The sequence below is a fragment of the Sceloporus undulatus genome, chromosome 8 (assembly GCF_019175285.1).
Source record: "Sceloporus undulatus isolate JIND9_A2432 ecotype Alabama chromosome 8, SceUnd_v1.1, whole genome shotgun sequence".
Taxonomy (NCBI): Eukaryota; Metazoa; Chordata; class Lepidosauria; order Squamata; family Phrynosomatidae; genus Sceloporus; species Sceloporus undulatus.
Genome location: NC_056529.1, coordinates 1,130,397 through 1,151,772, shown reverse-complemented (window position 1 = coordinate 1,151,772; position 21,376 = coordinate 1,130,397). Strand labels below are relative to the sequence as shown.

Genomic DNA, 21,376 nt, shown 5'->3' with positions numbered 1-21,376 from the left:
CACAGCAGAGAAATGCAGATCATTTACTGCAGTTTCAAGGGGGTCTTCCTCAGAGACCCCCATATTAGAGGCAGGACACCCATCTGCTCCTTTGCTGCTCTTTAGTGCCTTTACAGAAAGTGGCCAAAGAGAGACATGAGGGCATTGCCCCCAAATGATTTCTTTCCAAATAAGAGCTGAGCACCCAAAGACAGGGAGAGGTTTTGCCTTTGATTTTAAACCAGACAGGACAAAAGCTGTGGAGAGGACCTCTGTGGGTTTGCAGTTTCCAGAGAATCCTCTTTATTCACTAGTGAGTAAGATTACAAAACAAAAAAAGGGAGGGGGGAGGAAAAAAAGGAGATTTTAATTTGATGCAAAGTTAGTTTCAATGTTAAAATGTTTGGTAGCTCAAAAGACTCAGAAGAACAAAACAGGAAAGCCCAACGCCAAGTACAAGGACCTTAGAAATAGGGGTGGGGAGGCATTACAACCCATCCCCTCAAGGAGCAAGGGCTCACCCAGACCACATACAAATAATTTACACAAGGTCCCACCCAGAGCCCGGCCTCTAAAAACTCATCTGCAGCATCCCAAGGGTGGCAAGCGGAGGCAGGGGAGTGGGTGGGAAGGGCCTCTTTTCTCTGCCAAAAAGCAGGAGGAAACAAATCCTGTTTTGCACAATGGAACATGGAGGTGTGCGTGCTCCAGACCTGGCTGGGTAGACCTCAGGCCCAACGGAGACCCTTCCCGGGTCAGGAGCCACTTGACATGGCTGCGACAGCTGCCATGGAAACGGAAGTGGTGTCATGGAGGACCGGAAGGCAGTCCTTCACTGCTCTGCCGCCAGTTTGTGCTAGTTTGTGGGTTTGATGCAGGCAGCCCCTGACTTGGATGTAAGCAGCTTCTCGACCATGGTGCGGGCGTAGCGCAGGCGGTTGGCCAGCTCCTTGCAGCAGCCAAACTCCTCGATCAGGCTTAGCTTGTAGGTCCGGAAGTCCCGCTTCTCGTTGATGTAGGTGACGGCCGCCATCAGCGGGCAGAGGATGACCTTGGTGTGGTCCTAAAGGATAAAGGAGTCAGGGGCAGAACAAGTCTCAGCGTCACTTCTGCTTGGTCTGCTCAGAAAGACTCAGACTTGAGTCCCATCAACTAGTCCCAATGAGGCTCCCAAAACCAGTCGCTGAATGCTGAGTCAAAATCTTTAAGAGAAATACCATTGAATCCATGGGTTTACTCTAGTGTAGATGACTTAGACCAGTGATGGTGAACCTTTTAGAGGCTGAGTGCCCAACCTGCAACCCAAAACCCACTTATTTATTGCAAAGTGCCATGTCCTTCTGGCTTTCTAGTAACAAACTCTGGCAAACTCTGCTGGGGCAACGGCACATGTACCCACAGAGAGGGCTTGGAGTGCCACCTCTGGCACGCGTGCCATAGGTTTGCCATCACTGACTTAGACCATCGAAAAGGTAGAAAAACTATTGAATATAGGTCTCACCTAGAAACCAGGTAGAACCTACATTTAATGTATATGTATAGGTATATGAATGTATATGTATACAGTGGTACCTCGGGATACGAATTACCTATTTATTGCATGTATATATATATATATATATATATATATATATATATATATCTCATTACTGAATTCTACGGAAATATCGGTGCTGAAATTCTAATCATCAAGTAACAACACCAGGGATGTTTCCCCACTACAGTTTTATCAACTAAATGCGGCAACTCCATCCTATGGAATCCTGGGATAGGTAATCTGATCCAGGACTTAGAATTCCTCTGATAGAGAAATTCCTAGTTCAGCAGTTCTCAATCCTGGGTCCTCTGGAAGTGTTGGAATTCAGCTCCCAGAAGCCCCTGCTGCCAGCTTGTGCAATGGTCAAGCATTCTGGAAGCTGAATCCAACAGATTTGGGGGAGCAAAAAAGTGAGAACTGTTGGATTAGACGTCTCTCCAGTAGAGAAACTTCTAAGTACTCCTCTCCAAACTAAAAATCCCAAGACTCCATGGGAGGAGTTGTGCAGTGCAGATACATCCAGGGTGTGCCAGGGCAGGTGCCCTGAGAGAGCCCTGAGGCCCAGCTGCCCTCCGCCTCCCTCCGTTTTGGCTTTTGGCTTGCTCTGCTCCAAGCCCCACAAGGCCAAGGGGTCTGGAGGACCTGCTCCCGGGTGTCACCTGGAAGAAGTTGATCTGCACAGTGCCGTTGCTGAGGTGGAGTATGATGGCGCTGCGGGTGCGGAACCAGGTGCGCAGGTAGGGTAGGCGCGCCAACTCGTCTCCCTCCCGAGGGGTGATGTTGGCACCGGCTTTCAGCAGGTGTTCGCTCATGTAGTTTCGGAAATACTTCAGCAGTGTGATCTGCAATTGGGGCAAGGGGAAAAAGGAAGGGACAGGGGGCCACTGCTGGGTTAGTCAGCCACCAACAGAACCAGAACGAGGCATGACCCGCTAGGATTGAAATTCTTCTTGGAGATCAGAAGATGGAGGGATGAGATGAAGGAGCCATCTTTGTGTATTTGATAGGCTGCTGCAATAAGGTGGAAGACGGAGGGGGAGCCTGTCATCTTCTGCTAGAACTGGAAAATTTCACACAACCTCTGTGTATTGTATGGGGGGAGTATAGTGAGTTAGGCTTCTACTGTCAGGCAGATGGGTTTTAGAGTCCTTGTTGGCATCATGGCCAAAGGTTGACAATTCACTAATGGAGTGAAAGAGTCCATTTGTATTAGTGACCATGTTGGATATTTTTTTGCAGTTGGAGGCCGTTAAAAGATACCAAGGCTGAGGATTGAGTCAATTTTCCTGTTACTCACCTGCTTGTACTGATAGGGATATGGCTCACACTTGCACACTCTATGGTTGCCTTTGTTTGCTTCCACACTATAACACCTTTAGGAGTCCATCCTCCCTGTGCTTTGCAGTTTTTTTTGGGGGGAGAGGGGAATAGGTGCACCCCAACCCAGGGGCCTCAACATTAGTGGAATGTTACTGACCTTTTTGTTGAAAGCATCTGGGAATGAGCGGACGTTGAAGTAGGACTCCGAGCCATTCTGCTCAATGTACTGTAGGTTGTCACCGTCGTTGTACATGATGAGACGGGTGGAGTCATTGAACAGGACCCCCACGCTGTTGTCGCACAGCTGGTACCCTGTGGGTGGGCAAGGGAGAAGGGGCACGCTTCAGAGAGGATACGCAGAGAAGTTGCAAGGGGGTGCCCATGCTCCTGTGCAAAGGTTTCATGGGTGGAAGATGCTCAACTGCACTGTGCTGAATGTGATTAGATTTTTTTTTAAGAAAAGGAGGAATTCAGTACAGTTGCAAATACATAGCAATCATCTAGCAATTTTTTACTATCCTGCCCACCACCAGAAAATAACGAGACAAAGAGAAAAAGGGCTCCACAGGACTTGTGCCCAGGGCAAGTGGGCAAATACCCACCTAGGCCATACTTATCCGAGTAGTCCACCCACTTGCTGACCCAGAAGATGGGGATGCAGGCTGGATCTTCAGCATCCTCTGGAAAAGAAATGGCCAGTCACTAAAAGGAACCACGCTGGGCAGCAGCAGAAAGGAGGGCTGTTTTCCTGCTTGGCACCATCACCTCCCTTCCCACCTTGTCTGATGGGGACCATTTCTGCAGGTTTGGAGGAATTGACCAGGGTCAGCTGCTGGAGCAGGTCAGCCAGGTGGCAGTCAGTGGTCTGGCTTGGGTCCCGAAGGGCCACCTCCTCCTCCTTCTCGGCCACCTTCTCCAGCGCGGGGCTCTCTGGTCCTGAGGCGGGAAGGGAACCAATGTGAGGGGGGGGGGCCTTCTGGGCCATTCCAGCCATCCCTGTCCATCCAGAGCTTGAGTGACTTCTGCCCCACGCAATGCCCCCAGAGACCCGTCTCACCTATCTTGACCTCCATGTCATCGTTGAGGAAGAGGCCAGAGAGAAATCCCCATACAACCCCCCTTATTGGCCAATGTGCCTCAACCCTCTTTGGCCCCTCCAGTTTACACCGCCTTGGTTGGACCGCTTTGGTCGGTCCGCCTTCCCCTCCTTTGCCCCCCATAGATCGGGCACTGACCCTTTTGCCCACCTTTGTTGACCACTGTGAGGGGCTTCCTGCCACTGGGATCAAGGCCATTGGGGGCCAGGGAGAACCTGGGGGGCATTGTCAGGCAGGTGGTGGGCAGGCGGGCCGGAGTGTAACCCGTGGTGAAGAACTCGTCATTTAGCAACTCGTCGATGGTGGGCCGGGCGGCTGGGTCGGAGCGCAGCATCCTCTTGATGAGGTTGGCAGCGATGGGGTTGATGTGCTGGAGGAGGAGGAGGCAGGAGAGGGAGATGAAGGCCAAGGAGCCCAAGGAGGTGGGCCAGACAGACAGTGGCATGCACAAAGCCACCACCAACACCACCTTGGCCAGGCTCCAGAACAACCCAGGCAAACACCTAACCACCAACTCCCAGGTCTTCTTTCACTGTCCAGCTCTCCATGGCAATTCTTGTGTCTCATGGCCACAACCACATAGAACAGAGATGCTATGACAGGGGTGGGCGACTTCAGACCCCAACCACTTCCCCTGCTGCTCTTGTCCCACTGATGTCTTTGTTCTACATCATTCCCCCAGATCTGAGTTTGGAAACCAAGGTGGGTCTAAGGAGAATTACAACTTGGGAGGCCGGTGGGCTCTCCCTCTTTGGAGGTCTCTAAACAGAGGTTGGCGGGGCATCTTTTGACAATGGCTTACTGGTGCATTCCTACATGGCCGAAGGGCCCTTACAAAAAGCAGATGTACAGAAGTGGCCATGTTGCCATTTGGAGACAGGGGTCTCAGCTGTTGACTGTGATTGTTGCCCACAGAGCCCTTTGGACTTCTTGGCTTCTTCTGCGTTCCCTGTTCCTTGCTCCACTTAGTGGAACAGAGACCTCTGGAGAACCCAAAAGCCAGCATACTTTTGAGGTACTTGGCTTAGCCCTAGGAAATGTCTCACTCAACTGTGGGGCTCTGGGAAAAGCCTGGCCTTCCTTTTCTTCTGTGCTGGGTTTGCTTACCAATTTAAGCGCTACTGACCTCATGCAAACTGGCCACCATGCGCAAAAGGACAAGAGGTAGCTTTAAGACAAGGCCGGTTAGAAAAATACAGCAAATCCCAGCTAGAGTCCCATTTCTCCTCGTATGCCAGTTTTAGGAGTCAATGGGACTCAGTAGCCACCCTGCAGCCCACTGTCCTGGGCAAGGTCCGTACCTGCGGGATGGTGTACTCGTTGTTCTTAATCCGAATGTATGTCTCTTTCAAACAGGAGGTTTCAAAGGGTGGCTTGCCAACCAGAAGGGTGTACCTGCGCAGAGAAGCTGGACATGAAAACCCAGTACATGGAGGCAGCCAGGGGGAAAAGCTGTGGCACCAGAAACAGACAGAGTGCAACCACTGCCCATCTGAGCTTGTGGCCCCCAAGTTCTCCAAAGGGAAAAGACTAACAAAGATGTTTTGGGAGGGGTCCCCTCTGCCACCCTCCACAGACCCACATACATGATGCAGCCAATGGACCAGATGTCCACCTCAAAGCTGTGCCCCTTCTTGCCCAGGACCTCGGGGGCAATGTAGTTGGGGGTCCCGCAGAGGGTCTTCTTCCGCTCCCCGTCGTACTCCACTTTCGTGGCCAGGCCAAAGTCTCCTGCAGAAGGTAAAAACAATTTACATTTGGGACTAACCAGTTAGGCCCCAGGCAAGTCCATTAAAAAAGTCAACGTTTTTTACTTGGCATCAAAATGGGGTCAGGTTTGGTGCCAATGAGTCAAGTCTTCAGTGGCAGAAATTTACATTTTCCTGGGTTGGGATCACACTGGCACTATAGCGCTAGGTGAGGGGCCATGTTTCTGCCCCACGCAATGCCCCCAGAGACCCCTCTCACCTATCTTGACCTCCATGTCGTCGTTGAGGAAGAGGTTGCCAAGCTTGAGGTCCCGGTGGATGACCCGGTTGCTGTGCAAGTACTGGCAGCCCAGGATGATCTGCCGCAGGAAGTAGCGCACCTCTGGCTCCGTCAGGGCTTTCCGGCGCTTGTGCAGCTCCAGCAGCGACTGAGCGGGAAAGAGAGGCAGGACCAAGCCTTGGAAGGTGCCCCAAAGAGAAGATGGGGACCTTCCTCGGTGGCTGCTCCCAGGCCTTCCACTTCCAGGAGGAAGGAACTGACTGCAATGGACTTCCAACTGGTGAGTAGAATTTTACTGAATGTACTCATGTACAAGTCTAGAAACTGGGGTCAAAACCCTGAGCCGACTCATCCAGGGGTCAGTGCAAGTACTGTATCTGAACTCTTAAATAGTAGGCACCATATATATAGTGAAAGGCAAGAGTTTAATCTGCCCTGGAAGCACTGACCCCTCCGACTCTTTCATCCGCCCAGCCTTTAGTAAGAGCCAGAGAAGTGTGACCCTCGCCTTATCCACGGGGCATAGCAAAATCCATAACTTTGGCCCCAAAACGTGCCCTCGATTTATACACGAGGCTGACTTATCATTGAGTATAGATGGTGTGCCCCGTCTTTTAGGATGTGTCTGCGTTGCAGAATTAACTCTCATGGCTCAGTGTCGTGGAGCTTAACCACCTCTGTCAGAGAGCTGTGGTGCCATGGCAAACTACAAATCCCAGGATTCCATGGGATGGAAACACAGCGGCTCAAAGGCCAGTGTTCCTGCAGTGAAGATGCAGCCAAGGAGAAGAGAAGGACACAGGCTTGCGTTTGAAGGGACAGCGAAAGCACTCTGCACGTGCCCAGGGTCCACCCAGACCCAGCCACTCACCCCCCCAAAAAAGACGGGGAGAGAAGATATGTGTGTGTGTGGGGCTCTTTATGCCCAGGGCTCCCATCTTTGGCTGTCCTCCTGTTCAGACTGCACCCCCCCCATCATCCCCAGCCTGGCTTGGGCCCCTGCTTTGGCCCCCAGGGCTGCGTTTCTCGGGCTTTGAGGCTGAGCACCCCCCTTTTAAGCCCAGGGGCCCCCTCCTTGTCTGGACTGCAACTCCCATCATCCCCTGCCTGGCCTAAAGCCCAGCTTGGCGCCACAAGGGCTTTGGCTTTCCTTTGGAGACCCGTCCCTGCCTATCCCTCCTGCTGGGAAGCTGGTCTGCTCAGACTGCACCCCCCATCATCCCCAGCCTGGCCTGGGCCCCTGCTTTGGCCCCCAGGGCTGAGCCCCCCCTTCTAAGCCCAGGGGCCCCTCCTTGTCTGGACTGCAAGCCCCATCATCCCCATCGCCCCTCCCAGGGGGCCTACCCTCCTCCTGCAGAGCTCGAGGAGCACGAAGACGAAGTCGCTGTCCTCGAAGAAGCCGTGGAAGTGGACGACGTGCCGGTGGCGGAGGCTGCGGTGGATGGCGATCTCCATGGACATCTTCTCCTTCTGGGGCGCCTTCAGCAGCAGCGCCTTGGGCACCACTTTCCCGGCCAGCGCCGCGGGGCTCCCGGGGCCCGAGGCGCCCTCCGCCTCCTCCTCGCTCAGCTCGTAGCACCGGGCGAAGCCGCCTTTGCCCAGGAAGCGCCCCACGCGGAACCGGCGCCGCGAGCGAGGGTCCAGCACCAGCTCCGGCACCGAGGGCACCGAGGCCTCCTTCCGGGAGGAGGAAGCAGCGGAGGACGGGGCGGACGGGGGCAGAGTGGCCCGGGCCTCGGGGGCCCGGACGGAGCCTCGGGCGGCGGCGGCAGAGGCACTCATCCTCCGCCAAAGAAGAAGGAAAGGGGAGCCTCCCTTCGTTCTCAGTCCAAGGCTAGGCTTCGGCTTCGGCTTCGCTCCTGCTCCCTTCCACCTTCTTTTTTCAAACGGGGCCCCGCGAGCGTTAGCCTCCGGAGCGCGACTCCTATTGGACACAGGGCCGTTTAAACTTCCCACCCGCGCGGGGCATCACGGGAGGCAGCCAGCCAGGCAGAGAGAGACTGCAAGGGAGGGAGGGGCAGGGAGAGGAGGAGGAGGAGGCAGGAAGGCAGGGACTCCTCCGCTTCCAAGGCCGAGAGAGTGTCACCTGGGACTCAAGGTTTCCGCGCTCAAGCCGCCCTGAGTCCCTTCTCTTGGGAGAAGGAAATCATCACCATCATCATCACCATCATGATGTTCATCAGCAACTTAGCTTTCTGCTTTGGGGACTACAGCACCCAGCATCCCCCAGCCAGGGATTCTGGGTGCTGTAGTCCAGAAAATGGGGAAACCGCCCCCAGGACGATGCTTAATGCTAAGAGCCCTGGCCCAGGACTTGGAGGCTCTGCTTCTGGGAGGCGCCTCCTGGAACTCAGGCCCTCCTTGCCCGACTGGTCCCTGGCAGAGAGCCCTCTCTCCTCCTCCCGCTCTTGGAAATGCCAGCTGCCCAGCAGGGAGCCATGGCAGCCTGGGCTCCTGGAAGTGGAGAGAGGGCCATGGAGAACAGGGACGTAGCCAAGGGGGGGTTCCTGGGGTCCGGATCCCCCCTTCCATTAGAAAAATGAATGGTGCGTGCTGCTGCGCCTCCGCGCCCAAGCCCCATTATAATGGTGGCACTTAGTCTGGACCCCCCCCCCCTCCTAAAATCCTGGCTACGTCCCTGTAGAGAAGAATGCCACTCGGTGACCCCTGAGGAACGGATGCATGCACCCAATGTGCAGGGGCCAAAAGGAGCATTGGGCAAGAAGGAAGGCTACAAGAACATCCCTTTTTAAAAGGGGTGTTTAACTCTCTTTAAAATCCCAGGAGCCTCACTCCCAGAACACCGTTTCTCCGGGGTTTCAAAGGGACAAAGGGAACATCACACCCCATTTCTGGCCAAAGGCAGGTGTTTGGGGAACGCTGGGGTCACCCTGCATCAGGGCAGCACCTGCTGTGTTCGGCATCCCCCACAGTCCCCCCATGAGGCACCTCCAACCCAGTGGGGATTTGAACCCTGGTCTCAAGCTGTAATAGCTGTGTCTTGCCAAATAATAAACTTGGTTTATTTTATACTTCTTTTTCTCTTTAATAATTCAGTTGGCAGCAAATAGGAGCCACGCCTATTCCTCAAGGGGCAAAAGGCAATCTGTGCTGCTTGTGCACTGCAACACAACTGGCCTGTTTTCACAGGCAGCTCACAGACCAAAAGGGTGTGTGTATATGGGTGCTTGTGTGTGCATGCTCCCATTGTACAGCACTGACGCCGCTATGCCGCGCTGGCTCTATCTAACCCAGATCTGTCCCATTTCTTGGCAGAGGCAAGTAATCACTTCCAAAGTACTTGACACACTTTTGGAGGACTTTAATTTGTGTACAGGAAAACGCAAAAAGACCAGACGGAGGCTGTGCAGTTAGTGGCAGTTACTATCAGATGCTTCTGGGTTTGGAGAGCCCGCAGCTGGTTAATGTGTGGCAGAGCTGCATGTGCCATGAAACACAGGAAACGGCAGGCATATATCCGCATGAACCCCTGCAGCCCAACAGAACCCTTGGCTGGAGCCTGGCATTTGGAAAAGGTGAGGACAAGGAGGTTTGGTGGCAGGCGTTAAGCCCTCCACAGGTCACCCGGCGCTGTGCCTCTTCCCCTCACCCCATGAAAGAGTGGCATAGCTGCTGCCAACAAGGGAAAGAGGCTCAGCCCAAAGCACAACTTCCAGGCCAGCAGAGAGCGGGGACTTGATTTCACCCTCTACAGCAGGGGCAGGACTGCATTGCCCAGCAGCCCCCCAGCCAAGCAGTGAAGGAAGCTGGGAGCTACAATCCAACATCAGCAGCAGGGCTGCAGGACCCCCACCTCTGCTGCAGAGGACAAAATTAGGCCAAGGAACATGGGTTGGGAGGGGGGACACAGAGGAACTGCTGCGGCCCTTTGCCTGGAACACAGGCTGCTCTGCCACCCAGTTTTTGCATGCGTTGGTCCCAGCTGGTCAATGGTAGGCCTACGCCATTCAGCAGCACAAGGGGAAGGGGGAGATTGGGCACCACAATGTGGGTTGGGGAGGGGGATGGACCATGCATCTGGCAGAGCCTTCCTCTCAAGTCTTTGATTGGCTGACAGCAGAACTCCTAGGAGCTGACAGAGCTCAGTGGCGCAGCCATGCCAGAGACAGGGGGGTCCTTAATGCTCTTTCGAGGCCCATGGGATGCAGAGTGCTAGACCTGAGTGAGGGGCAGGAACTTCTGGTAGTAGCTCTTGGTGACGTCAATCATCAGCTCTTGCGTGCATTCGGGGAGTTCTCCAGAGAAAAGGCCTGGAGATGGAAAGAGCGCATGAGCATCCCATCAGGGCCCAAAGGAGCATCTTCTGTTTGCAGACAGCTGGGAACTGGCCCACATTGTTTCATGGGTTGCTTCCCTCATACCCCACCCTTGACTCCCCTTCCACTTTACCTGGGCAGCCTGAAAAGACCGTGAAGGGCGGGACCACCGTTTCTGGGGGCAACACTGTGTTGTCAAGGATTTTGCAACAGTCCTTCAGGACGCACCGGCGACCCTAAAAGGACATGGCATAAGTCAGCACAAAATTCAGCAACTGCTCTGCACACTCACACTTCAGGGCGGAAGCACAACAGACTTTATGCCAAACACACAACAAAGAAAGGTCTCTATGTTGCCAAGCAGACCACCAACCAAGAAACAAAGAGCATGCCAGCTTGTCATTTCTGTGTCAAGCCGGATAAGCTGGCCAGTGTTTAAGGTGCCACAGGTCAACACCTGGAAGGATCTTAGAGGGCCATAATACCTGCTCACAGAAAGAAATTGCTTCAGGAAACATTGCCATATTTTCCCCATTCCTGCCCAAGAGAGCACATGCAACGAAGCTGCCGCACTTACAATGACGCAGTTCTTGCCTATGTGGACGTAGGAGCCGATCTGGGCTGCGTTGACGACACAGTCCTCCTCGATGAAGACGTGGTCTCCAATGTGCAGCGGGAAGAAAGCAACCCTACGGAACACAAGGGGCAAACTTGTGTGAAATTCTGACAACGGGTTACTGCTTCCCCCTGGGCACAGAACCAAGACCTGCTTAGGATCAATGCTTAGAAAGTCTGGGATAGTAAAGGCCAGCATGTAGGTACCAGGCAAATGTCCCTGGGGAGGCCACTCCGCACATGGAGTGCCACCCTGAAAAGGCACTTATGTCTTCTAGCCATTTCCCTCATTTGGTGGGAACATCCCTTCAGGGGGATACCATTGGGGGGAAAACCTCCAACAAAGAAATCCAGAAGCCTGAGGATAACATTGGGATTATCAGACTTCCTGCATGGCAGAATGGGGTTGGACTAGAATGGCTCTCATGGTCTCTTCCAACTCTGTGATTCTGTGACTGGAATATTATATGTCTCTGGAGGAAGCCTGGCTCGCCCCATTTCACCCGGCTCAAAACGACTCTTACCCCTTGCTGAACTTCTTGAAAGGCGGACGGATGACGCTTCGGCTTTTCACCACACAATGGCGTCCCACCCTGACGTTGGCCAGGTCCCCTCGGATGATGCAGTCGTTCATGACGATGGTCTGGAGAAAGGAAAGAGTTTACAAGCGGGACCCAAATCACCACCGTCCAGAAGGGTAGCGCCTAATGGGGAAAACCCAGGTACATTTGCAGTGCTTTATAAGCATAGCTTAGTAACAATAATGAATTTCTTGCAGCTCCAAACTGGTGTGTATATGTATATGTGTGTATCTCCACAGAGAAGGGCCGCCACTCACCTTGCCATTGAGGACGATGTTCTGGCTGCCGCAGAGGACAGACTGTCGGCTGACTTTGTTCCCGGACGCCTGAGGAAAGGGAGGAAGGTAAAAAGGGTTAAGAAGGAGGCATTCAAGCACCACGAAGGCGGGAGATGGGGGGCCTTTGTGGGACGCCCCAAGCGCCGCTCCCAAGGCTCTGCCTAGTTAGGAGCTTCGGCCTTCGCAAACACCTCCTAGACCCTGGTTCTGGGGCCACCCCACATTTCAGTTCCCAGAATGCCACAGCACTGAGCCAGACTAGGGCTGCATCCACATTGTAGTAATAACCCATTGGTACCGCTTTCCAGCATCCTCTGCTCTGGCCCTACAACAAACTACAACTCCCAGAATGCCGTAGCCTTGAGCCAGATAGAGTTAAACTGGTGCCAAACCGGGTTATTTCTCCAGGGTGGATGCAGCCTGAATCATACATGGAATTAAGGCTCCACTGCAGAACTATCCCAGTGTGACACCGCTTTAGCAGCCATGGAATCCTGGGAACTGTAGTTTTTGTGGAACGTTCAGCCCTTTCTGCCTCTCTGGTGCTACAAATCCCAGGGTTCCCTACTCGGCATTTAAACTGGGTGACTCCTGCAGTGCGGATGTAGCCCAACAAGGGGCTCAGGATTGTGCTTTATGTTCCCAACAACCCTGCGAGGAAGGCTAGGGATGCATCCATTTTGCTATTTTGACAGCCCTTTAACCGCCCTGGATCAGTGCTATGGAATCCTGGGATATGTAGTTGGGCCCTCTCTGTCACAGAGCACTGGGGCCAGGGCAAACTACAAATCCCAGGATGCCTCAGCATAGAGCCCTGGCCTTTAAAGCGGCGTCGGACTGGGTTATTTCTGCAGAGCGGGGCCCTCACCGTCTCGATGTACTCGGACTTGTTGTAGAGCATCTCGCTCAGCTCCATCGTCGGAGCGGCCCAGGAACCAGGCTTCTCCCTTGGAACCGCCTTCTCCGCCGCAGCGGCCAATCGGGGCAACCCAGGAGCCCACTTCCGGTGACAGCCGAGACCTACTTCCGCTTGAGGGGAGAAAAGGCCGCTCCTTCCCGCCCGTTTCCATGGTGACGGCGTCTCTTTGGCCGGCCGGTCCAGCGGCACGCGTGCGCAGTGGCTAAGGGGCGGGGCGTCGCCGGGGGCGTGGTTTTAGCGGGAGGCGCTGGGAAATGGAGGCTCCGCGGGGAAAAGCCCCTCTGGACCCGGAAGAGAAGGCCCAGGTGGGTCAGGCGCTAGGAACCCCCATCATCCTCTGCTTGGCTGGGGATGCTGGGAGCTGCAGTTTGCCCCAAAGGGGACTTGTCATTCCAATGATGAGGAAGCCTGGGAGAGATAAGGCCCATTATTGGGCCAGCCTGAATCCCCCAAGTGGAGCCTCCAGGCCCAGAAGCAGCATACCCATCATCCCCAGGCCTCGAGGCTCTCACTCCAAGCTCCAGCCTCAAGTCTAGGAGCCAATGTGGGGCTTCCAAGCACTGGGCCTCCTTGGCCTCTTGTCCCTCCCACACTTCGGAAGAGCCTTCTCAAAAGCCCTAGAAGGGTCCCAAACGCACTGCAGAAATAATGAACCAGTTTGAGACCGCCTTCACTGCCCTGGCTCAGTGCTAGGGAATCCTGGGATATGTAGTTCATTGTGGCGCCACAGGACTGCAGTTCCCAGAATTCGCTAGCATTGAGCCAGGGCAGTCGGAAGGGGTCTCAAGAGGGATCGCTTCCGCAGTGTGTTTGGGACCATGGGCCCTTCCGCCTCAAGCCCATGGCCAATGCCTTTGCCCTTCCCTTCAAAGTCGGGTCAGTGGGTCATCTTGGCCAAGTCCGGTCCAAGTCAGGCCATTGGCATGGCTTAAGCCCAAGTCAATGGACTCAAGCCTACATTAGGACTCACCGACTCAAAATCGGAAGCAGTGCAGCTGTGAAAGGCCTTGGGATGATAGACCAGACTGAGATAACTAAGGTTCACAGTGCTGCAAATGAGCTTCCGGAAGTTACCCCAAGCCCCGTGTTTTGGCCGCTTCCCTTTGGGGTGCACTGCGGGAATAGAAAACAGTTTGACACCACTTCAACTGCCACGGCTCAATGATAAGGAGTTCTGGGACTTGTCGTTTTGGGAGATATTTAGCCATCTCAGCCAATGAGTCGCAGTGGCACAACGAAGTGCAAATCCCAGGATCGCGTAGCATTGAGCTTGGTAGTTAATGCAGCGTCAAATGGCATTGTGCCCCAAGTGCAGACGCAGCCACAGTTGCTCTCTCTAGATTTGGGTATCGTTTGTGAAGTGGGTTGTGATGACTGTCTTGCGATCTCTCCATTTTTTAGCTGAAGGAAAAGCTGGCCTTTTTGAAAAGAGAGTACAGAAGGACCTTTCACAGGTTGCAGGTGAGTGAGAGCAATGTCTCTTAACTTCTCCGTTAGGAAGTCGGCGGTGCTTTCTAGGCACTTAGGCCTCATGCACAAGGTGAGGCAAAATAGGGTCTAAAACCCCCCTCTTAACTCTGAATTGCTGCTTCTGTCCCCAACCCTGTTTTTGCTTCACAGCGCGCTGAAAGAGCTGAGAGGGTAAAAACCTACGTCAAGAGAACAGTGGCAGAGCAAAATCTTTTGCTTATACAGGAGGAGAATGAGAAGGACCGTGAAGGTAACTATCTGAAGACAGAGGTGTGGGCTTTGACATACTGTCCTTATCCACAGTTCTGTGGTTGTCTGTCTCCTATTATCTGTGATGACACTCTTCTGTATTTCCCTTTGCAGGATCTGTCATTGGCCAGACAGCACTGGTAGCCTCCGAGGAGGTCCCTATCAGTACCTGTCCGACAAGGAGCCCTGGAAAGACACCATCCATCACCTTCAAGCCTGAACCCGAGGTTTTCAACCAAGAAGATGTTTGCTTGCTCTCAACTCCTGTTTCCAAACGTACCGGTCGGGACTGTAGAAAAGTTCTCTTTGGTCCAGTGGAAAAATGGGCCCATCTCTCAAAAAGCAGAACCAGAGCACAACGGAGGGCAACCTTGCCTTTGGAAAAGAGAGCAGAATCTGCCAGTGAGGCACTTTGCGGAGATGTTGGTTGCCAACCAGAACAGGGGGCAGGTGCCAGCAGTGGTGGTTCTCAGTCACCAGTCTTTAAGAGGAGAATCAGCAGCATTCGGGAGGCCATGCCAGAGTTGTCAGTGGCCACAACAGATGGAAGCAGCTGTGAATCGATTCCTTTGGTGCTACGTCCAGAATGTCCACAGGAAGCTTCCGCAAAGACTAGAGATTCCTTTCCATTTCCTTACCCTCTGTCCTGTGAGAGCCAGGTGCCCTCCCTTAGTCCTCCCTGCCATCAGAAGCCATCTGTTAGCTTTGAAAACTCAGCCAGAGAGAACACCCCATCACAAAAAGACCTACAAAGCGGCAGGAAGGAGGCTGCCCTGATGGAAGAGAATCAAGCACAGTCAGGAGAGGAAAACTCAGATCTCAGGAGGTTTGCAGTGAGCAGCCAGGATTTGGAAGGACATGGCACCCCCCTTGGTGTGCCTGAGGGTGGCATGTATGAAGAAGGAAGCCCAGGCAAGGAGTCTCCGGCCTCAGGCTTCTGCAGTGGAGATCCTCCTTCCAGCAAATCGAGGGCAAATGGTTTAAGAAAACCGCTTGAACCTGACTCTTCCCTCCTGGAAGAGCCGCTTCCTCCTGCTGCACCTGCTCAGAAGGTGCTGAGCTCTTGTACGGTGGTTGAGGGTCTCCTCTTCCCTGTGGAGTATTATGTGAGGACCACTCGGCGAATGTCCAGCCGCCAGAGCGAGATCAACTTGGAGGCCGTCATTCAGAGCCATCTGGGGAGAAGTAAGAAAGGGCAGAAAGTTGCATGGAAGGAGAGGAACACAGAGCTGGTTTTGTCCTCCCAAGAGCCAGTAGGAAGTGCTGGCCCACCGAAGGCTGTTCCTTTCTCAGCTCCTGCTGCTTCTCCTTCCTTCCAGTCCTCTTGTGAGAGTGCTGCTTCCAATAGAGGCCTGGTTCAGAGTGAGGGGCGCCTGCAGATCAGGAGAAAGAGGAGACCAAGAGAGAGGTCTCATTCCTGGACCTTGTCCACCTCCTTGCAAGATCCATTGGAGAACTCAGAGGTAGCAGATGGTTCTTTCACCTCCAGTAAGTCTCAAGGAAGGGAAGAAGTTGGCCCAGGCAGAGGCAAGGCCACGGAGACTCCTGTGGTGGCTGGTGGCAGACGGAGAGGCAGGAAGGGACCAGGAAAGGGCAGAAACCATGAGGCTGAGTTAGAAACAATCCTTAGTTCTCCCGTTCTCCCAGAAGCTGATCCTGCTTCTGGCTTTGAGAAGGACCTGGAAGAAGACTGTGAGAGGCTTCTTTGGGAGAATAACCCCTCTCAACAGACTGGAAGTCTTCCCTGTCACAGCCAGAGAGGTGAAGCATCCCCTCTCCAGTGGCTGCCGCCTTCTAACCCAGACCTCCAAGAATTCTGCTTACCTGAAGATGAATTTGGTCTCCTGAAATCAGAAAAACTCAAGACTTGTGTTGTGAAAGAGCCAGAGAGTTTGACTGCTGAGGGCCAACCACTTGCCAGCGAGGCTGGTCCTGAAGAATCAGCACCAGGGGAGAGCTTCAGAGATGCTGGCACATCTGCTGCACAAGAGACTTTAGCTGCCTCACAGCTTCCTCGCCACTTGCACCAGACAGATCTTTCCTCAAATGAACTGCTCTTCTCGCCAGCCCCAGATGGTGTGAGCTGCCCACTGCAGTCCCCACTGCCCACCCCAGCTTTCCCCATGGTGGGGACCACTCCAGCTTCCCCGGCTTTGCCTGCTAGCCAAGTCTCTCCAGATGTGTTTTGTGCTTCCTCTTGGCAAGCAACAGCTGGTGATGGAGGTGAACCTGGGACCTTGGCAGAGGCTTCTCCCTCCTTCCCAAGAAGTGGCATGAGGAGACAGCGGCTGCAGAGTCAGTGCAGAGCCAGTTGGCCAGCTGAAGAGGAACTAGAGAGCCTTGAGGAAAGACTGGCTGGAGAGTCTCTGCGGGGTTCCAGTGAATCCCCCAAACAGGTGAAATGGAAGGGAGCTCCACCTGTTGATGCTTCCTTCAGAAATGTGGAGGGCTATGGAAAGGCCTTTGTCTCTGTTCCAATACCTGTCAAGCACCTTAATCTCTGTTGATTTTCCATCACAGAACGAAGGGGAGGTGGAGTGCCTGGTGGAACCATCACTGGAAGGCATCCTGGGAGAAGGCAAATTGCAAATGACTTCAAAACTCAAGGTAAGAGGTGAATAAAGTAATAATAATAATAATAATAATAATAATAATAATAATAATAATAATAGGATTTATTTATATGCCACCCAATCACTGGGAATTCGGGCGGCTTACAAAAGAGGGGATAATAGATGGTTAAGTGACAGGAAAGGGAGAATGGATGGATGATTAGGCTGAGATCTCATGGTTCATAAGGCTGAGAACTCTGCTACCTGTGAACTGCATGCAAGCTCAATCTCTTTTTCTATCCAAAATGCCACTTTTGGATGAAAATGACTCTGTGGGACACAATTTAGCATACATGCACTCTTTCAACCCCCTCCCCAGACCAGCAGCAAAAAAATGGGCCATCACCTAGTGTCCATGTCTTTGGCTGACTCCCGACAGTCCAACATGGCAAGAGTTCTCTGCAGGTCAGGTGGGTTTGCAGGGGACGGAATTAATCCCACTCCTTTCCTCCCCCACTTCTGGTGCTTGTTTTCAATAGAGCTGCTCTGGTTCCTCCTTCGTGGATGTGGGCACCGTCTGGTGGGAAGCGGCAGACTTCACCGCTCTGTGTGTTTTGACAGCCAGCGAGACATCCGTTTCCCTCTGGAGGCAGATGGATGACGGTCACTGGGCAGTCATGCACACCTGGCACTTCAACAAGGTAGAAGGCACCCTCTCTGATGTGGCTGAAATGGGTAGTGATTGTGTGTCTAAATAGAAGCAATGGCAAAGGAAAGGAAGAAGGCTGCAGGGACTCTGGGAATGGACTTATGGGCCTTGACCCTTTCGCAGTAATTTCTGCTTAAGAGTGGTGATGAAGACTGGAAGTGTGTCTGATCTCCCACCCCAAACTTGAAGGCAAAGTATGTGCCTGACCCACTTTGGAGCATCTTGTGTATGTGCTGGCCTTTGTCCCAATGCTGCCTGGATGTGCCTCTCCATCTTTACTCAGGGGTGATCAGTTCAGTTCTTTTTCAGCCTGAAAATAACGTACCACTAATTATATCCTAGAGGAATTTAATTATATAATATAATGTTAACTATTTTCAATGGAGAATTTATAGAGTCCCTCTGTGCAAAGGAAGTCCTTCCCCAACTCCTTTCTGCCAGGGATGGGAATCATGGCACCCTGTCACTGCACTCCAGCAACCTCTTGAACATCCCAGATTCCCAACCCTGTTTTATGCAGACTGTTTTCAGATTAGAGACTAGGGGAACATGGGGGAGGAAGAGGAATTGCCACTGAGTTCTAATTCTGCTGTTCTGTTTCTCCAGGTTCTAGTCATTCAAATCATTCCCCTGCCAGGGGTCCGCAGCCTAGTGTGTGTGGCTTTAGGATCCCTGGAGATTGTGGAGATACGGTGAGTTATCAAATGGAGTGGCATTTTTACTGGTGTGTTCAGGCCACAGCTGTACCTGTGTCTACCTCAAGCAAATGTTCTCCTTCCAAGTACTGTAGTCACTCCTGGGCTCAGAGCAAGAGACCCGCTAACTTCTTTTCTTCTGCTAGGTTTTTGTTTCATTCTTCTGAGGGCGACTCTGTTACACAATCGTCAGTCAAAGCAGGAAAGATAAAAGCTGTTCTTGGCCTGAGGAAGAGGAGGCTAGTCACCAGCTGCGGCTCCCTCAGAGACCAAGAGGTGGAAGTCGCCTCCTTCTCAGAGCTGGGAAGGTGAGAAGTGAGACTGTTTTATACCATGAGCTCCTGTGGAAAGGAGTACCTTGCAAGGTGGCTGAGAAAATGGTTGAGGATTCTGGGAGTCCAGGGTTCAGCCCTAGAAATCCTCTGGGTAACCTTGGGCAAGTCACACTCTCTCAGCCTCAGGAAAGCAAAGTGTCTGAGACTCCTGTTGACACTTGTGATGGGCTTTTTGCAGGAGCAACGAGAGACAGACTTTGATGCCTCCTGAAGAGACCATATTGGCTTTTGCAGATGTGGAAGGGATGCAGGAGGCTTTGGTTGGCATGACAGCCACGAACTGCCTTGTCGTCTGGTAAGATTGTCTGAAATTAAGTAATTCAGTAGCATGCTTCTATTAGCGGAAGACAGATTTGGGACCAACATTAACGATTTTGATATTAGCAGTGGGTAAGTCGAGGGTAAAATATAGAGGCATGTAACAAAGGATGAAGCAAAGGAAAAGGATGCCAAAGAGCTTAGAAAATTAAGGTACAGCACTTGTGTTGACCCATGAATAAGTCAACCCAGTTTTGGGGGGTGAATTATTTGGATAAAATTTCTAGACTTATATATGAGTATATACAGTAAATAAGGTCCTGTTATTCCCTGTAGCTTCTCCCTGCTGCCTTGAGGGGGGTCTGCATCTTAGAGGCAGGGATTTCTGTTTCCAGGATGCCTTCAGTAACTCTGCTGCTCCAGCGTTTTCTTGCCCAGTGACAATGGAAACAATAGCGTGTGTTTCTCCCTTTGCAGGAACTTGGCATCTGGGCAGCTGCTGAGGAAGATGTCTGTGGGCTGCTCCTACCCTGCCTCTGTCTGCCACAGAGCCTATGCTGACTTGGTACGTCTTCCGAAGTAGGATGGACACAGGATAGGAGAGCTGGCTCTATAGAACTGGGCTCTTGCTGCCCCTCTAGCCTCCTTCTCAGCTGCGGTTCATTTCCTCAGTCATAGCAGTGACCTTTTTGTGTGGATTTTCTTCCTTGGCAACAGGGCCTCCTGTTTGTGGTCCTGAGCCATCCGCATGCCAAGGAGAGCAAGGCCTGTGGGATCCCTGCCTTCCAGGTCGTCGCCATCAACCCCAAGACAGCCAGGAGTGCAACGGTGACGTCGTTGTCCCTTCCACTGGGCAGCGAAGGAAGGCAAGTCTGGGCATTGGGAGCCTGGAGAATTTAGGAGTGTCCCTGCAGGCTTAGAGGGCTGCCGTAGTGCAGCTGTCAGTCATATATTGTTTTTTATTTATTTCATTTATTTATGGTATTTATACTCCGTCCTTCAGCCCTAAAGGCTATCAGAGTGGCTTACAATGATTATTTTTTAATTACACGGCTCCCTGCCCTCAGGCTTGCAATCTAAGAGATTATGGGGAATTGTATTTTAGTGTATTTTAATGCTTTTTAATATTGTTGTAAGCCGCCTCAATGTCATTGGAGAGATGGAGTATACATATTATTATTATTATTATTATTATTATTATTATTATTATTATTTTCAGCTGCAAGCTTCACTTTCCGCACTCCATTCTAGATGGTGATGATGGCAACCATGCTTTAATTTTGGCCCTAGGTACCTGGAAGGCGAGGTGAGGGATGCTTCTGCAGCGGCCGTGATGACGTCTGGAACCATTGCCGTGTGGGATTTATTTTTGGGGAGGTGCACGGCTGTGCTGCCCCCCAACTCTGAAGGGAAGTGGTCTCTGGTCAGGTGGTCAGTCACGGACACCTGTTTGCTTGCTGGGCAAAACGACGGCAGCGTTTACATCTACAGCTACACACCTCACCTGCGCTCTCCCTGAGGGACATCCTCTGGTGGGAAAGAGGTCCTCCGGCAGGATTTCCTGCACCGAGAAGGAGGGCTTGTTGCCCCCAACTGGATCCATTTCCTTGAGAGACAGGGCATTCTGGGATACATCCACTCCGCAAGCGCCAGAAAGCTTCTTCTTCTGCTGCTGCTGCTTCAGAGCACTGCAAACTGAAGAGCTGATAGCTGAGGAAGTGACTGAGAGCATTGCCTCTGGAGTCAATGGGAGCTTGTGCCTTGTGCCTCTTCCTTGAGGGCTTGTGCCTTTGAGCTGATAAAAAAAACTTTTTGCATTGTTTTAAATGTGCAGTTCTATTAAAACCCCAACGTTAAAAGTGAATGGTTCTCGGTGTAGGACTTTTCTGTTGGGGAGGACAAGGGGCAAGGGCTCAGTCTTGGCAAGTGGTCTGACGGCTGGAGAGGAGGAGCCTGAGAGACCAGGGTTCAGATCCTCTTTGGGTGCCTCCTTGGGAGAAGCCACAGTCACTCAGCCTCAGGAAGCGCTGAGGAAATCTGGTCAGGGAAACAGATGCAGGTTATGATTACATACCATGATAAATAAATAAAAACAGAAACATTATTACTGCTATTGCTATTATAAGAACGCTTCCATGGCAGTTATTCTCTGAAGATGCCAAAGAAGCCGCAGAGGCAGCTGGCAGAACATCAGGAAGAAACCCTTCCAGAAGATGGCATTGGCAGAGCCCCAGAAACCCCACGGAAAGCAAGTGGGGCATTCATTTGTAGGCTGCTCTTTTCCAGGAACTGGGACTCAGAGAGGCTTCCCAGCATTGAAGGGGCAGTATAATTAAAAACACTGGGGGAAGTGCATTAAAAAGGAATTAAGTTACTACAACGTTAATGAAAAGATAGTTATTAAAAGAAGAAGACACATTTTAAAGACATAAAACTATCTATCTATAGAGAGAGAGTTTATAATATATATAATATATAATACATATACATATATATATACTATATATATAAACTAT

At 52.3% G+C, this 21,376-nt stretch overlaps 3 protein-coding genes across 3 annotated transcripts; 1 reads left to right on the top strand and 2 right to left on the bottom strand.

The window, feature by feature from the left end:
- Nucleotides 1-330: 330 nt before the first annotated feature.
- PLK1 (polo like kinase 1) lies at nt 331-7,854 on the bottom strand. Its single transcript, XM_042480670.1, has 10 exons — nt 7,267-7,854; nt 5,902-6,070; nt 5,520-5,664; nt 5,235-5,328; nt 4,084-4,303; nt 3,614-3,772; nt 3,439-3,516; nt 2,994-3,148; nt 2,176-2,358; nt 331-1,042 (listed from the first exon to the last, which is right to left on the bottom strand). Exons 1-10 carry the CDS (start codon nt 7,702-7,704, stop codon nt 836-838), a joined length of 1,848 nt encoding a protein of 615 aa, XP_042336604.1. The 5' UTR covers nt 7,705-7,854; the 3' UTR covers nt 331-835.
- A 1,375-nt stretch (nt 7,855-9,229) lies between these two features.
- Nucleotides 9,230-12,697, bottom strand: DCTN5 (dynactin subunit 5). Its single transcript, XM_042438205.1, has 6 exons — nt 12,542-12,697; nt 11,653-11,721; nt 11,339-11,457; nt 10,777-10,888; nt 10,333-10,435; nt 9,230-10,193 (listed from the first exon to the last, which is right to left on the bottom strand). The coding sequence occupies exons 1-6, from the start codon at nt 12,587-12,589 to the stop codon at nt 10,096-10,098; spliced, it is 549 nt and encodes a 182-aa protein (XP_042294139.1). The 5' UTR covers nt 12,590-12,697; the 3' UTR covers nt 9,230-10,095.
- A 60-nt stretch (nt 12,698-12,757) lies between these two features.
- Nucleotides 12,758-20,724, top strand: PALB2 (partner and localizer of BRCA2). The gene is made up of 12 exons (XM_042438204.1): nt 12,758-12,897; nt 13,994-14,053; nt 14,213-14,312; nt 14,426-16,707; nt 16,832-16,918; nt 17,403-17,564; nt 18,179-18,264; nt 18,414-18,575; nt 18,781-18,897; nt 19,338-19,425; nt 19,578-19,726; nt 20,151-20,724. The coding sequence occupies exons 1-12, from the start codon at nt 12,847-12,849 to the stop codon at nt 20,377-20,379; spliced, it is 3,573 nt and encodes a 1,190-aa protein (XP_042294138.1). The 5' UTR covers nt 12,758-12,846; the 3' UTR covers nt 20,380-20,724.
- Nucleotides 20,725-21,376: the final 652 nt, after the last annotated feature.

What these genes read in the sequence shown, in the direction of transcription:
- DCTN5 (XM_042438205.1), bottom strand. Translation starts at nt 12,589, where the DNA reads ATGGAGCTGAGCGAGATGCTCTACAACAAGTCCGAGTACATCGAGACG. An exon ending in AGTCCGAGTACATCGAGACG is followed by an intron (nt 11,722 to 12,541) that starts GTGAGGGCCCCG and finishes CCCTTTCCTCAG; the next exon opens with GCGTCCGGGAACAAAGTCAG. An exon ending in GGTCTTTTCAGGCTGCCCAG is followed by an intron (nt 10,194 to 10,332) that starts GTAAAGTGGAAG and finishes TTCCATCTCCAG; the next exon opens with GCCTTTTCTCTGGAGAACTC.
- PLK1 (XM_042480670.1), bottom strand. Translation starts at nt 7,704, where the DNA reads ATGAGTGCCTCTGCCGCCGCCGCCCGAGGCTCCGTCCGGGCCCCCGAG. An exon ending in CAGATGCTTTCAACAAAAAG is followed by an intron (nt 2,359 to 2,993) that starts GTCAGTAACATT and finishes CCCCAATTGCAG; the next exon opens with ATCACACTGCTGAAGTATTT. An exon ending in TGCAGATCAACTTCTTCCAG is followed by an intron (nt 1,043 to 2,175) that starts GTGACACCCGGG and finishes TTTATCCTTTAG; the next exon opens with GACCACACCAAGGTCATCCT.
- PALB2 (XM_042438204.1), top strand. Translation starts at nt 12,847, where the DNA reads ATGGAGGCTCCGCGGGGAAAAGCCCCTCTGGACCCGGAAGAGAAGGCC. An exon ending in ACCCGGAAGAGAAGGCCCAG is followed by an intron (nt 12,898 to 13,993) that starts GTGGGTCAGGCG and finishes TCCATTTTTTAG; the next exon opens with CTGAAGGAAAAGCTGGCCTT. An exon ending in GAATGAGAAGGACCGTGAAG is followed by an intron (nt 14,313 to 14,425) that starts GTAACTATCTGA and finishes TTCCCTTTGCAG; the next exon opens with GATCTGTCATTGGCCAGACA.